Consider the following 16912-nt stretch of genomic DNA (forward strand, 5'->3'; position numbering starts at 1 on the left):
ATAATTAACCAAGCAGAAGTGGTCTCAGGTTTGTGACCTGATGTTTTTAAAATTTTGGATGTAGTCCTCTAACTGTTTTAACTGGGCTAGCTCCAAATTGAATGAACCACAACCCTTTCTGCCTTGGCAGTTCCCATCAGCTCAACTAAGAACAGTACATGAAGCACCAACAATTGTTAGAACCAATATGTGTACATGCAGCATCTCCAAATCCTAATTTTTTTCAAGCACCAGTATACAATGAAGGCAAAAAACTATGGGCAGCCTTTTCCTTTAACATAATCAGTTTTCCTTCCTATAAATGGAAGGTTGCACAATTAAGCATCCAGAATGCAGTCATATTAGTGGTAACCAAAAGGAGTCAAAGAAATTAAGACACAAACTAAAGACACTGCAGTGGCTGAAAAAAGAGTGAGGAAAACTTGCAACAAAATCAGAGGAATGGACAGTACAGTTAACTTACTTGCAGTTTTCCTTTACTGATTTTAACTGGTTTTCCTTCTTCAACCAAGAGACTGTTTTTGTTCACAACCCTTGGCAGCTGCTGATGACTTTCCAAATATATGCGAACCTGCACTTCAGCATTTAGATGGACATCTCTAGCATGGACTGTAAAGTTGAATTTGTCAATAAAGTTGTTGCTGTTATCATGTCTGTAGGTTACATGCCCTTTTATCAGATCATGTTGAGTAAAGGAATCCATCAATAGATTATTTACATATATTCTTCCATATTTTGGGAAAGAGAGTATCTCATACGTAAGTTCATGATCATTTCTTATGTCTTGGTTTGTAGTAGCACTTAGGTTAGCTGTTGAAACAGTTTCCTCTTTCCCTTTCTGAACCAACAATCCTGTATTATTTGCCAATCTAACATAAGGATCAGTGGCATTAACTTCCAGAAGCAAAGAAGTGTAGTGCTTGCCATCTGTCACAAAAAGCACAAAACGCCCAAAATCTGCACCACGGTGGAGAAATAGGACTTGCTTTTGCTCCAGGTCTGCTTGTTTGAATTGGTAGAGCCTATGCAAAGTATCATTTGTTAGCACCAATTCCCCATTGGAAATACCACGTCTGGTATACAGCAACTGTCCATCATCAAAATCAGAATCAGGATCATGATAGCAAAGATCTGCCAATGTCAATAATCGTTGCCCATTTCTCACTATGTTAAATATCGTATCAATCACACGTATTGGTTTCTCATCATTCTTTAGCTGGACAGAAATGTTGAATTTAATTTCTACTGACAAAGGTTGTACTTCTGGATCAAAGTTTGCCCACTCTCCTGACTCTCTGCTGGAAGCTCTGACAAGAAATTCATCAAACGTTGTCTCAGAATCGTCATGCACATACATAAGGCGCTTACTGGTTATATCTTTATTGGTAAAAGTTGTAAGATTGTCATTATTCTCAGAAGGGCCTGAAAAATCAATAAGTTTTAATTTCCCATGCTTAGGAAACTGTATAACTTTATAGTGGAAAGTTTTATTATTTACTGTTTGCACAAACAATTTTGTGCTTGTTATTAACTCTCCTTCACCTTCAGTAACATTAAGGCCATTGTTAGTCAAAATAATGTTTCCAAAATCTGATTTGATGTAAACTTCAAAGTCATACAAATTTGATTCCAGATACTTTGTAGAAATGAGGAATCTAAATGAATCATAGTTGTCTTCATGGTATCTGCTGATTAATTCATAGGCCACTTTTTGATCAGTAATATCCTTTTGGCTAAAGACTGAATCTTTTTTCAAAGGCCGGTCATTAAGCAGTATCTGTCCATTCCTTGGTAGAGAGAGCAATTTAAAATGAAGCTCATCTTCAGATATTTCTAGATCTGCAATAACAGCAAAAAGATTATCAGAATTCAAGTACTTCTTTTTTGACTTTTCAATTTCTAGAGGACTGTGTCTCAATAAAGTGTACCTTAACCATTTCACTTTGATTGGAAATGTGTGCTCTTCGCTGATTCTGTTTCCTACACTAACTTTGAATTTAAATTGGTCGGTAACATTTTCCAGCTGAATTTCTTTAAAAGTGCTACAGTATCTCACACGGCTGCGCTGAAGAGAGCGTTGAGAAAAAGAATTGACTTGCCTCCATTCCCCCCTTGAATGCTGCCGTTGGACTTGACCAAACTGAGGGGGCTCTGTGATTTCATATCGTATCTCCAGTTCCTGGAAGACAGCATTTGTTTCAACTGCCAGATGCCTAGGTGTTATAAGAGTTGTAATACCTTGGAGAAGATTTATTCCTGAGTTGTTGACAACTCTGTAATCCAAAGGAACTGCCATGACACGTAACACAACAGTGTTGCTCACCTTCTCACCATCACTTGCCCTGAGAACAATCCTTGAGTTCTTGACACCTGTGTGGACAAAGAAAACAGTGCCTTCTTTTAAGTCCTCATTAGAAAAAGTAGTAATGGCTTTTCCAGGATACTTTGAGTTTTCTAAAAATCCTGCATCTGCATTCAGATTTCCAAGGACTGAAAGACTGAGACCCTGAGAATCTGTATCCTTATCTAGAATTTTTATCAGGTCACTAGTCAAACGTTTCTTTGAGTTCTCTAAGAGAACAAGCAAGTTTCCCTCAGGAAGTATGATCTCAGGCGCATCATTTACTGGAGTGACAGTAATGCTAAACACATGCTGCTCATTTTCTTGCAAATATGGAGGCACGATCTTCTCACTGCTTGTAGAAATGGAGAAATTAAAATAATCGTAAGTATCCTCAGAACCATCATGGACATAAAGAATCTTTCCTTGCCACACGTCTTGCATAGTAAATGTATTTACCTCCTGCACTGGTCCAACATTTCGTTTCAAGTCTCCATAGGAAGGTGGTTCCTTTATTTCAAAAAGAATTTGTGATTGATGAATTCCTAATTTCTCAAAGTCTAAGTTGACCTTAATATGCTTAGATTCGAGTGAAGCTTGTCCACCCTCTGGCACAATCAAGTTACTTAAAACTAAAAGGTGGCTCTTGTCTTCCTTGCCCAGAGAGACAGAGCTTTCATGGGAAATGGCAAATACTGGGGCTGCTTTCACAGGAGGGTTCTTTACAGCCACCTCTAAAGAAAGATTTGTATTAAAAGCACTCTGTATTTCACATCCAGCTGAAATGTCCTTAGTTACCAGAACATTCTTCAGTGATTTCTTTTCTGAGTTGATTTTCAGGTTTCTTAAGCAACCTTTGAAGGATCCTCCTCTGGCATACTTCCCAGATACTGAGATTAGCTCTAATTTAACCACTTCTGATCGAATGCTGTCTTCTACACCACCAACAAAGAGGGATCCCTTCAGAAGTGGCAGCTTACTGTGGGGAGGTAATGATTTTTTCACAGTTTCTTCATCCAAAGTCAGCTGCAAATATTCTGCAGTAAATTTCAGCTTGATGTAGTGCCAATGACTATCACTGACCGATCTATGAGAGGAGATTTGGGTTCTATGTCTATGTTTTCCAATATGAGCTTTAATTAAACCACCTTCCATTTCCATTGCAATGAAATCTCCCACTTGTCCAGGGTGGTAAAGTAGCAAGCCACGTGCAGCTGAGGTTTGCAATGTACACTCGAAGCTTCCCTCATTGTCCACATTCCACGAGGGGAAAGAAACATAGGACCTGGAACTGAAGAAACTAATGGGTTCTTCTTCACCTACAAAGAATTCATCACTGCATCCCACCGAAACTTCATGGATGGTTTTGAAGCCAGGAGAAGGTCTCAGAGGCATCAGAATGTCTCTGTGGTTGAACAACACATCATCAATACATCCTCGGAAACTGGGTAGTGCTCCAATAAGGTAGGGAAGACCAAGTTTACTAGTACCACCTATGTAGAATCCATAATCGATGTTTAATTCATAGAGAATTCCAGGCATTTTTGCACTAGTTCTATCATGTTTATCAATTACCAATGTGACATTATCACGTTCATGATGTAGTTCAACCAGGTGCCAGGCTAAATCATTTAGCTGAGATCTTTGCTGAGAATGCAGAACTCGTTCCCCCACACCAAAGTTAATTCTTAACTGCAAGAGACAGAATTTTAACTATCAAAATCCAAATGGCATTTTTTGCAGTCATATATTAATATACTGTTAATACATTAATTTTCATACATCTTCATATTAAACACTTAATTTCCAAAATATAATTGAAAAAAATAAAATCCCACTAAAATTCTGTGTAGGTTTACTTGACATGACAAATACAACCTGAGTAACCACAGAAGCAGGAATGGACTACTCTGCAGTTCTGCTAGGAACAACAATCCTGAGAATCCAACCGACAATAATCTTTCAAGACCTTACCTTGCAGAGAAACAATTACTTGGATCCAAACATTTTCTATGATGCTAACATCATCAAATCTAAAATTTTGTGTTTACTGAATGTCATGCTTTGAACACAATGATCTTGATTTTAAAATCTAGATATCTCAAGGCCTATAGAGATACAACTATAAGAAATAAATACCATATTTTGAAATTATCAATTATATTTTGTGATTTTTCCATTTCTTTAAACAGAAACTTTGAGACTTGTTATAGACAACAGCTTAAATCAAAACACTGAGCAATACAGGGTACACATACTTTTTTAGGTACAGTTATAAAGCATACCTGTACATATCCTGAGTGTAGCTCCATTAAACAATAATCTCTCTTCCCAGCTGCAAGAAAAAGCAGTCCCTGTGCCTTGCTTGTTCTAAACTGCAGCTGTAAGGATGTCTGAGAGCATACCTCTGCCCTGTTCAGCTCCACAAAGCTATCACCGTAAAATGATACTGAAAGAAAAAAAGGAAAACAAACAGGAAATTTAATCATACACATAAAAAACCCTCTTTTTCTTATCTACAGCTAAATGTATGTAAAAAATTTATATTACTCTCTATAAACTTAAATACATACAAATTAAAATAAGCCTCAGATACCAAATTCACCAGTCCATGCAACTAAATAAGAGCCCTATGGCCATACCAGTATGGACATGGCGTGAATACAGCCCAGTGTTCAAACTCCAACAGTGGTGACTGAGAACTGTAGGAACAGTGCAATTATATTGAATAATTTCTTTCCAATATTCTTTTCTGCCTTGAAGAACTGTAACATCAGTAAGTTCTCTCATTTGACTACTCACTGCCTTTACCATCCCCATTACTACTATGCTGAACAACACAAATCCTAAGACCAAAGCCTCAAAAACTCTGCTGGTAACTTCCCTCTGACATATGAAAAAAAGAAATCAATCATTTACCCCTCCTCCTACTTAATCCATTACTTAATATACAAAGCCTTGCACTCCTATTCAATGGCTGTTCAAAAGCCTCTGATGGTAAACTTTATCAAAAACCTTCTGAGAATCTAAATCTTAGACACCTTGCACACCCACTCAAGCAAGCTGCAACAGGTTTGTAAACCAGAACTTATCTTTAAAGAAATTGTACAGATTCCTGCCAACTTGATCCTACTCACTTGTGCACCTTTTATCCTTTGTTACAGTATCTATAAATTTGACAGCTATAGATATCAGGCTTACAGACTCCTGGTCATTCTTGTTTTAAATACTGGCATAAAATCTGCCACTGTCCATGCTTCAGGTACCCAGGGAGTTAAAAGCATGAGATAATTATCACTCTTAGCAAGCAAGTTATTTCACCCTCAAGTTTTTTTAGGTCAACCCTTCTCTTTCCCTGCCTCCACCCCAAAAAAAAAAAAAAAAATCAGTTTGGGAATCCTCCCAGTTAGCAGCAAACACCACTTAATTTAGCTTCTCTGCAAGTAGCCATGCCCTTTCTGAGTGCTTCTTTTATACTGATAACTTAATCAACTGTCTGCACAGACCCTCTGCAGCCTTTTTATTCTTGATGTATTTAAGAAGGATTTAGTAAAAGCTTTGACTCCTTCAAACTGATCCTTTTTTCTCCCAGATGTGTCTATTTTCAAATTACATTTGCCAGGGTTTATGATGCTATCAGCTGTGTTTGGACACAACTCTGCAAGGACACCACCGGTTAAATATTTATTTCACAGTTTTTAGCTTCATTCTGAAATAACTCCCTCATTTTAACACAGTTCTTTTGAAAGTCAAGCCTAACTGCTTTTTGAGGTTTAATTATTCCAGTCCCTACATTAGCTGTCCCTGTGCTGCATCTAATACGCTCTGATGACTCTTATGAAGTGTGACTTTAACTCAGGTTCTGTATTGGATTCTGCACAGACTACTAAATCAAAGATCTCATTAAGCAGCTGATCCATTAAATAATCATTAATAGTATCTAAAACTTTGCTGTAAGATATACAAAAATTCTAGGTAGCTTTCCCAAGAACAACATTCAGCAAAGCCCACATCCAAAAACTATGTAATAATAAGTTATATAAAGCACCCAGAGAAACACAGGAAAAATCCAGATTACTGAAATACACATATTTCTTCCAAAGGAAGAGTCACCACTGTGCTAAGGAAAGTTGGTTCCAATTGGAATCAAAGGAATTCTTCTTCATCAGTGCACTTCTAGCTAAAAAAAAGCTTTCCTCAAATAGCTCTAATACACCTTACAGGTCTTACATAAAATTTATAGACTGAGAGAACCTATGCTATTTATTGTACATAGAAATATTATTCTGTTGAGTTAATAAAGACAGACCTCCCCTTTAAAGTGAGTATTGGAATAACTAAACTATAGACAAATCCCCAGCATAAGAAAGCACTAACTAATAAGTCAGGAAACAAGTATTTACAATTTTTTATATTGTGCTAAATTCATATTTTGGCAGTGGTTGGGACTATCACTATACCATTTAATGTACAGATGGACTACAGGAGATTGTCCCTACCCTATAGAACTGTAGATCCAGTACCACAGGTAAGGGAGAGGAGTCCCCTGATTCCCACCTCAGTAAATGATGCACAGAGATACTGTTTTCCTGTTCTAGTTTCAGCTGGGATAGAGTTTATTTTCTTCCTAGTTGCCAGCATAGTGCTGTGTTTTGGATTTAGTAGGACAATAATGTTGGTGACATGGTGGTGATCACCCTAAGTCAAAGACATTTCAATGTGCCATGCTCTGTCAGCAAGCAGATGCACAAGAGGCTGGGGGGATCATGGCCAGGAGAACTGACCTGAACTGGCCAAAGGGATATTCCATACCACAGACCAACATGCCCAGTATACAAACTGTGGGACAGCTGGGCATCAGTCAGCAGGTGGTAAGCAATCACGTGTTGGTTTTCAGTTTTACTTCTCTCTGTCTTTTTGTTGTTTCCCTTTTCAATACTTCTATTACATTTTACTGTGTTTCAAACTGTTCTTATCTCAACCCACAGGTTTTACTTTTTTCCTTGATTATCCTTCCTATCCCACCATAAGGTGAGGGACTCAGCAAGTGGCTGCGTGGTACTTAGTTACCAGCTAGGGTTAAACCATGACACTTCCTGAAGACCACAAGAAGCACAACCCTGCTGTCTGAAATAACCTGTCCTGATCAAAAGAAGACTTCTTTTCCTTCGGCATCATAGTAACATCAGAACATCAATGTAACATGGATACAAAGAGGTTTCACTTTGAGAAGACAGACCCTTCTCCTCACCCTACTGAGCCTCCAAGAAGCATTTATGTTCATTTTGCTACATTATATCCTAGTACCCCCTTAGATCTGGCAAGTAAGAGATTCCATTAAAATTAATCAGTCAAGTTCCTCAGAAATTAACAAATGAAATCAAAATCTTTCACAGATGTCAATATCCTGAAAGTTTCATTATGAAACAGCCCCCAAATTCAATTGATTTCTGAATGAAAAGTAATGATTGCTGATGGAAATAGAAAATTACTTTAAATACACTATATTTTCAATAGACTTGAGTACGTGGGGAAAAAAACATTGGATTTTTTGGGAAGCAACTAAGCAGAAAGATAAATTTATCTATGAATTATTAAGTACAACTTGGAATAACTAGAACGAAGCTGCAAAGTCAATATTTTGCAGTGCACCACTGGGAAAAAGTTTGATATTTATACTATATATGAATTTCCTGAAAAGGAAAAAAAGAAACATAAGTAAAGCTTTTGCTTTCCATAAAACTCTGAATTCAGAGTCAGAATCCATCACTGCAGGTGGGGCAGGTAGGCACTGATTCAACACTGAACGAGATCTTGGGCCAAGACCACCCACAGTGCCTTGGCATGATTTCTGCTTCTGTACTGACCAAACTAAGAATCATGTTATTACACTACAGGAATCAAGTTCCTCTAGAGTAGACATTTTTAGAATGATTTCTGGCTGAAACTGTGTTATGACTGACCTCAAAATTAATCTGGTGTTTTGAAAGAGGGACATTTTGTTGCGGACCATCTGACATTAATCCAATGATTACAGAAAGTATGTGTAGTTCAACCAGCACTACCAGCCTTGAAGGTCTCTTGCTGGAGAGAATGGAATTCAGTATGTCATATAGAGAAACATGGAATTCAGTATGTCATATAGAGAAAGATTCATCTGCAGTGCCTGGGCAGACGACTTACTCTGTAACACCTCTGGGCCTCAAATGGAAAAGGCAAGTGAAAGCAGCTGAGAATGACAGCCAGATCTATATCAGTTATTAATGTCCCTTTATGGACATAGAAATAGATACACAAAGGCTCAAGAAAACAGAGGCATAACCACTTGGGATGCATATTTAAAAATCTGTTCAAACTCAGTTACTGACTACTTTGTAGTCCCCACCCTCTACCTTCCCCCTTAAGAGCCAACCCTCAACCCTGGGGCTATAAATTCTTACACATACTTCCATCACAACAGGTATTGTTTACACAGGAAGTGTAAGTTTTGAAAATTGTGTTTCAAACAATATTACTGAAGATTCTTGACCAGCTCTGCCCACAACATCTTTCTTTGAAGTAACCACAAGAAATCACGCCAGGCATAGCAAAATCCTTCATAGTCACAGAGCAAAAGGTTCTTCACTCATCATTTAGTGGTGGAATTTGGTTGGCATTTTATCTTTTTGTTAAGCTTTCATTCTCTAGTGCTAAAAACATTATCAGATTCAACAAACAGCTACACCTTGAATAATGTTCCTCTTTTTTCTGTACTCAAAGCACAAAGAAATAAATTTAAGCCTCATCTCTTCTCCACTGCTGAAACTAAAAACCGCACAAATGTATCCACAAGAAACCAAGTTCAGACTCACTACACAGTTAACATGAGCTATGAACATGGATAACTCTGTCCCCCATCTTGGGGCAGCCTTTGTTCCTCCATTTGCAAAACAGGTTTTTTCCATACTTTACATTTCTTCTGTACTAACAAGTCTTTTATGGTGAGTCAATAAGAGGTGGAGAGGTTGTACTAGAGATCTAGAGATGAAGGCACATTTCCAAATAGTACAAATACTTTCAGCTATATAGAAGTATAGCTTGAAGCCTCACTTAAGAGTCCTCATGTACTAAATGCTAGGCAAACAAAATGATACCTTGAGCCCCAATGGCTTCTACTATAACTAGTATAAAACATGCAGGTCTCAACAGATGAAGATGCAAGTCTGAACTTTGTTTCCCTAAACCACAGGAAAAACAGCTCGCAGCCTCCAACGTAAATAAAATAGGAAGACTCTCTCTTGGGATAAGATTTGAGTGGTGGAAACAAGTGTTCAGAGCCTATAAATACCAAATATAAAGCTGTTGTGATATTAATAACTTTAAAAGCCTTGTTTGCTCTGACTGTACAGCAAAAGTGGAGACAGATCAAAAAGAGAGAAAACATCAGTGAAAGTGCACCAAATTCCAGGTACCCCATGTAACAAGCTTTTTTTAAAAAAGGAAGAATGATTAAAGGATACATTTGCAATTACTGCATGGACTCATATCCTGCACTGTAAACATGCCTAGAGTTTTCCCACAGAACCAAATAATTTCTCTAGCTCCTTCCCACTAAAACAGCTTTACAGCCAGGTCCAAGGTTTCAAGCACAGCACCACATGAACAGCTGTCAGTCCTCTCCAAGGAGAATTTCCTAGTGTACAGACTCCTACAAAAGTCTGTAGTTTTAAAATGTCTCAGTTTTGTGCTGAGTAACTTAGATGGAATCATTCATCAGAACTGACCCAACGTGATTCGTTTCACATGCTGCAAGTATCTGTTATAAAATTTTGTGACTTGTATATTCATTTCCCTATCTAGCTGTATTTTTTTCTTTCATCTTGAATCAGTCAGTAATATGTTTGAAACCATTGTGAGTATCAGAGAATCTCAAATTTGGATTTTGGGTTCTAGATATTGAGTTCTAGCAATTGCATACAGTTACTCTAAAAGTAATTAGTTTATACTAAAGCTTCTGAAAAAAAGCCCAAGTTGTTTAACAAATATGCTATGAAGATAAGAGAAAAAGAAAAATTCAATAACTAACTAAAAATAATTATTTCAGGCAAAGTATCTTACATGGATAAAATTCCTTTGGAACTTTGGAAAGGTCTGCATAACTGTCCTGGTTTTGGTTAGGATAGAGTTAATTTTCTTCTTAGAAGATGTTACAGTGTGGTGTTTTGAATTTACAGCACATCAGTGAAAAAATCTCTTTTTCTTAAAATATAATCCAAATAGCAAAAGAAATTGCCATAGATTTCAAGGAGTTGTCTGGAGTAGCATATTCTAGAAATGAAGCTGATCACTTCTGCTGATCCAAACCTCAAGAAACCAGCAGTTAAAAACTAAAATTTGACTGCAATTACTTTCTTAAAGTAATTTTCTAATTGCTTTTTTTACTTCTGAACAACAGTGAAGAATCAGACTGGTAGCTGACTTTTCTCAAGTTTCTGACTGAAACCTGACCTCATATTAGAACCCTTACAGTGAGTGTGACTGCCCATTAAAACGAGATTGAATGCGCTTGAATTCAGAATTTCATGAGCATGATGAAATGAAGACTGTCCGTACACTGGTGTAATCCAATGCTGGTCATAGTCCTATATCTTTCAGTGAATCTCAATGCCTCTCACTTTTGCAGGAGGAAAAAGTGAAACTCCTTTAATCTGATTCATTATAAACTACTATTAATGCCTGTGGACAAAAAGCTCCAGAAAATCCATGCTTATAAATAAAAATGCACTCGTGGCTTCTTCTTTTTATTTTACAGCTAGTTGAAATCATACCTAGAATGTTCTTTCTTTAACACAGTACATGCTACATCACAGATATGATCAAGTTCCACTGATGAGACTGAAAAACACCACTAGTACCACAGAATTCATAATATGGTTTGCTTGCAAATCTTACACTCTCCAAAACACACTGCTGGAACTTTGAAAAACAGGGTTTTGGTTAATGAAGTATTGCAACAAGGATAAAGAGCAGAAATAATGCAGAATGACGGGGGGAGGGCAAACAAAAACAATCAAATAGGACATTTCATAACAAAAAAGTACTATGTCCATCTTTGATGTCTTAGAAAAGTTGGTAGCAGGTGACATCAATGCAGGGGATGGGACACAGGAAAAATGGACTTGGAAAAGGAAGCTGTCAAGATTCATTAGGAATGCCCCTTAAGGCTAGCGTAACCATTATTCACAAGGAATTCTCAGGGCTGATTCACACTTTGTCAGTGCAGAATTACTAGTGAGATTTTGTGGGCAAACGAAACACGGTAAGAGTATGTAAGTCTTTTACACTCACCTAAAATGTACACAGTGAGGAATAACCTTGTGTTGCATCTACACAGGCTTTACACATCAGAGAAGAAGATGTTTAAAGGTCCCTTCCATCCCAAAACTTTCTATGATTCTACGATTTCCAGATAAAAAGACAGTCCTGCAGTTAAAGCACTGAATATGAAATGAACAGAACTGACATTATTTTCTGGTTCTATCATATAAGCTCACTGAAAACTGAAGAATTGGGAAACCCACTTAACACCTAATTTCAGTTCCCTGCCTATAAGAAGCAGTTACTCCTTTTTTTTTTCCTTCCAGCCTTCAACTAGTTTTTCTTTTCACCAGATTATCTCTGGGTAAGGCTATAGCTATAATAACACCTGGAGTAAGAGAGAAGACCTGCAATTTAATCTTCAATTAGGCTCTCATTAATTTCTGAAGAACTAAAAACTATTCTTTAAAAGTTACAATTAAATATTAGTTTGTTTCTAACCAGTCTTCTCATCTAGTGAAATAGACACTACATAATCACAGAAACCAACCAGACACTCAGTATTTCTAAAGAAAGAGTTATGGCAATTGGTTTATCTCACATGGAATTGCAAAGAGCATGAAAAACCACAATACTTCAACTGCTTGATTACTCATTATTTTAAAAAGATATTTAAATAATAAACTCTATTACCAGTCTTTGATGTTTAAATTATAATTTACTTCAAGTTGTACCTCAAGAAGAAATAGAATTCCCTGCTAAAGTTTTTGGCTGTTCCAATGGTTTTGGTGATTGCCCAGGCCCTGCACGGTAAGGTGCATCACCAGCAGTGAGGTGGCTACCATGTCTTGGCACATCTAAAAGCTAAGCATAAAACAGCTTAAGTTTTAAAAAACAACGACCTGCAGTGACTGGCTGACACTAAACATCAGGACTACTGGTTCACATCCATGCCAGAGCAGGGGAAGGGAATCACAGGGAATGTTCTTGCACGTACCATAGCACATTCCTTGTGATATATTATAGGGAAGGAATCACAAGGAATGTTGTTGCACGGGCCTTAGCACTGTCCTCATGACATACTACAGTTATGACTGGGGTCGGTGGGAGGGGGGAAGTTTTCATCCACGTGGCTTGGGTTCTCTTTGTTTTTATTAGAAAGTCTAGCTATGTCAAGTCACAGCATCGCCACAGCGGGACGGGCAGCCCGCACCGGCGCGGGCTCGCAACGAGCGACCAGGCTCGACCTTCGCTTCAAGGCACAGGGACATCACGCCGCCACAAAATGCCCGCTGTTCCACCGCCGACATGAGCCCCGGGACCCCGCCCCCGGCCGGGCGGCTGCCGGCCAGGGCACCGGGCCGGGGCACCGGGCAGTCCCCACTCGGCCTGCTCTTCCGCGGGAGTACCGGCGACAAGCGGCTCCAGAGCTCCGAGGAGCGCCAGGGCCGCCCGGCCCGGCCCGGCCGGGACGCCGCTCCTCCCGCGCCGGGCTGCAGTCGGTCGGCGCCGGGCCGCCCCTTCCCCCCGGCCGCAGGTGCCTTCCGGCTCCGCCACCGCCTACCTGCGAGAGCCGCCCGGCGGGCGGACACCACCGCCACCGCCGCCACCAGCAGCGCGGCGGGCGCGCCGGCCATGCCGGAGCCGCGGCTCGGCGGGGCACCCCCAGCACGGCCCGGCCCGGCCCTGCGGCGCGGCGGAGTGTCGGTGTCGCTGCCCCGGCACAGCGCTCCCCGCCCGCTCTCCAGGAACGGCCTCCTCTCTCTGCTTCCCTCCGTCCCTCTTTCTCTCCTTCCCGCCCTCCTCACAGCGCAGCCCCTGCGCCGGCCCGCCCCCAGCTCCGGGAACACCGGCCTAGGACGGAGCACGGGGTATCTCCTGCCCGCAGCTCCGATTACCCCCACCACAGACGGGCTTGGCGCTCCTCAAGCCTGTGGTTGAGTCTGTGCTTCGGATGGACCTGCCCAGATGCGGTTTACAGGTGTTGCCAGTCGTTCACCCACTGCAGTGTCCCTCCATGGCCTGCCTGTCGCAAGGGGAAGCTATTCTGAGCTACCCCCAAACCTTCTCCTCTTTTGGCTGGAGCCCCCTCCCTCGAAGTGTTTGCATACCGTCCATCATGAAACACATCACGCTGCTTTAGGGAAGAAACATGTAACAGGTAGACCAACCAATGGGATCAGAAACTGGGACGAGTACAGAATCACAGAATCAATTAGGTTGGAAAAGACCTCTGAGATCATTCAGTCCAACCTATGACCAAACACCACCGTGTGAACTAGATCGTGGCATTAAGTGCCATGTCCAGTCTCTCCCTGAACACCTCCAGAGACAGTGACCCCATGACTACCCTGGGCAGCCCATCCCAATATCTAGTCACCCTTTCTGTGAAGCTTGTGAAGCTTGTGAAGCTTTCCCTTGGTGCAGCTTAAGACTGCCCTCTTGTCTGGTCACTAGTTGTCTGGGAGAAGAGACCAACTCCTACCCGGCTACAACCTCTTTTCAGGTAGTTGCAGAGAATGATAAGCAGTACAGGACCTAAATTAGAAAAAATTATGCTTTTCACACCTCATCAGTGGTGTCTTGTTCTTGAAAGCACAAAGTTTCAGTTCAAAAAATGTTTTATAGAGCATACTTGAGCCACTCATGTATAAGCCCTTACTGTACTAATTCAAATATGCAGACATGCCTTGAGTTACATAAGATATCTGTGCCAGGAATGGCCTTACAGTCATGAAATTTTCTCTGATGTTATCAGCTGGCAGGGTGTGCTGCAATGTGTCTCAACAGGTCGGTTATTTTTTTAACTTGTTACTGCCTTACACATAGGACTGGAATTTGTGACCTGAAATCTGACACTAAGCAAGCAGAGTAAGTAACTGAGGCAATATTCCAAAACTGCAGAAAGGGGAAAAAAGGTTATGACATGAATCTTTTCTCTGGGTCAGCTGTCTGGTTCTTTTCTTCCTTTGAGGTTTATAGTCATCATTTAGTCTAGATTCTCCCTAGAAATTTTTGGCAAGTTTGCTGTCTATGTTTTTAGAATAATGCATGTGGCAGGAGGGGAGATCTGTGCCCAGAGGGAGTGAAATCATGGGGAGTGATCTTCTCCCAGATATTACTTAAAAGCTTTATTAAAGATTTCAAAGACAGAGGTCTAGTAAAATTCATTCTCTTTAGACGGGCACTCAAAGAACATTTGTGAAAGACTAGAGGAGGAATTGTAAAAAGACATCAGTCCAAGATGTGAACAAGAAGAGCAAAAAGAGCACTTAACATGGGATAACAATTTATAGTGTGACAGAGACTGGAAAAGCAGATCTCCAGGTGTGCATCAGCAAAATTCTGGGCTGCAGTAGGGAAGCCTGGGGGAAAATTTTGCCTTTGCATCACTCATGAATTACATGTGTCTGACATGTACATATCCCTGCCCTGCACAGAGAGTTTTGCTGGGAGAATCCTTGGATTATACCTCAGAAGGAACAGCATCATTTGCACTGTAGACTTTGAGAAGTAGTAGTCAAAACCATATTAAGAAAAAATACTGCAGCAAGGTGCTTGAAGGTAGGTAAATGGGATTATCCTGAACATACAAGGTCTTTTGGGGCTAAATGCAGAGACAGTGGGACAGGGAGTGCAAGAGCCCTGGTATCACATGCACTCCTAATGAGACTACATTCAACACGCTGTTGAAGCCAGGGGCGCTTCTGTGCTGCACCAGGTCACCGTCTGGAGGTCTGAGTTAGAGAAGGGAAGAGAAATGGATAATGTGATTGGATCATCACACTGGATGCTGAGCTACCAAACCTTTGTAAAAAAGAATGAACCATATTTTTTCGAATACCTTATGATTCACCATATAGGACAAAATTTGGGATTATGATGCAGTTATGATTGGGTCTGTGAAACTTAAAATCTATTGCACATGGTAGCTACACCAAATCTAGTCACAAAAATGTAATCAGTCTCTAGTGAGTAACGCAGCAGTCACTGAACTGATATTCTCCTTAAACGCAGTAATTTTTTTAATTTTTTTTATCATGCTCATTTCAAAATTACCTCTTGTCCAAAGAAAGCCAATCTGCTCTGGGAGAAGGAATGGACAGAGCTGGGATTGTTCAGCCCAGAGAAGAGGAGCTTCAGGAAAGTCTTATCAATGTCTATGAACAGGTGATGGGAGCATGTGAAGAAGAGGGAGCAAGACTCCTCAGAGGTATCCAGTGAAAGGACAAGCACAATTGAGCACAAACTGAAATGTAGGAAATGGCATTTAAAAACAAAGTTTTCATCGCACTGGAGATCAAAAACTAAAAGAGGTTGCTGAGATAGACCGTGAGGTCCACATCCTTGTTCATATTCAAAAACTGAGAGGGCACAGCCCTAAACAACCAGCTGTAGGTGTCCCTGCTTTGGACAGAGTGGTGAGACTGGACAGTCTGCAGAGGTGCCTTCCCACCTCAGCTGTTCTGTGGTGCTATAATTCAGAAATCTTCATGGTCATTTAAAACAAAAGTAAGAGACTTCTGGAAATAGAAAAGTCACATCTTGAGAAAGGCCTAAATAGCTGTAGCTTTGAGCCACACTTTCTTAAGTCATTCAGGATTTTCCAGCCCTGAGTCCTACTTGCTTTCGACTGGACTTAGGTTTCTGAAGAAGTGTAGATGATGATGATGATGATGATGATGATGATTTAGTTTCTGCAGTTTACAGGTTTCTGTGGTTTGGATTTTTTAATTTTTTTCCTGTTTGGTTTTTATTACTCAAGGATTTATTATGTCTTGAAAACATACCAAGATTTGTTTTCTCCACAAAAAAATTCCAATCATGCAGTCAGAGAGACAGAAATGCAGCATATAAAATATTCTGGTTTGTATTCTTCCTTCCTCCTCTTTACGATGGTTCCAATATGCCAGTTGCATATCCAGTAGTTGACATCAGATATAAATAAGTTACAGATATATGCTCTGTCATCTCACCAAAAGCAAACACAAACCTTCAGTGGTCCACACAGATCCCCAAAGATCCTGTCTGTAATGACACTAGAGGGAGTCCTAATGCTGCAAGAAAATCTTTCTCTGTGACAATCCCTTAGGTAAATAGTGCCTTAGAAATGAAAATGTTGTTGAAATAGAGCTTTTGAGGAAAATGAAGGAGCCATTCAATTCAGATGGGATCAGACAGTATTTGAACTCTAAATTCCAAGTTTACAATGATTCATATATAGAAGTGATTTTTAAAAAGAGCATTGTTAATAAGGATTTTTTTTTCAGTAAA

At 39.9% G+C, this 16912-nt stretch overlaps 2 protein-coding genes across 2 annotated transcripts in view; one reads left to right on the forward strand and one right to left on the reverse strand.

Moving 5' to 3' along the window:
* The window catches only part of LOC126647517 (chondroitin sulfate proteoglycan 4-like), a 40795-nt gene extending 27847 nt beyond the window's left edge, over positions 1–12948 (reverse strand). The window contains exons 1-3 of the mRNA XM_050329817.1: positions 12852–12948; positions 4627–4790; positions 464–4033 (exon numbers count right to left, since the gene is read on the reverse strand). Coding sequence (XP_050185774.1) covers positions 464–4033; positions 4627–4790; positions 12852–12948 — 3831 coding nt within the window. The remainder of the gene's footprint in view (positions 1–463; positions 4034–4626; positions 4791–12851) is intronic.
* LOC126647518 (translation initiation factor IF-2-like) lies at positions 12947–13579 on the forward strand. The gene has a single exon (XM_050329818.1). The coding sequence runs from the start codon at positions 12947–12949 to the stop codon at positions 13577–13579; it is 633 nt and encodes a 210-aa protein (XP_050185775.1).
* Positions 13580–16912: the final 3333 nt, after the last annotated feature.

This window comes from Myiozetetes cayanensis, unplaced genomic scaffold, assembly GCF_022539395.1.
Source record: "Myiozetetes cayanensis isolate MyiCay16 unplaced genomic scaffold, myiCay2020 scf4, whole genome shotgun sequence".
Lineage (NCBI taxonomy): Eukaryota > Metazoa > Chordata > Aves > Passeriformes > Tyrannidae > Myiozetetes > Myiozetetes cayanensis.

Bases quoted from the DNA above. Each gene is read 5' to 3' on its own strand.
- LOC126647518 (XM_050329818.1), top strand. From the start codon at position 12,947: ATGAGCCCCGGGACCCCGCCCCCGGCCGGGCGGCTGCCGGCCAGGGCA.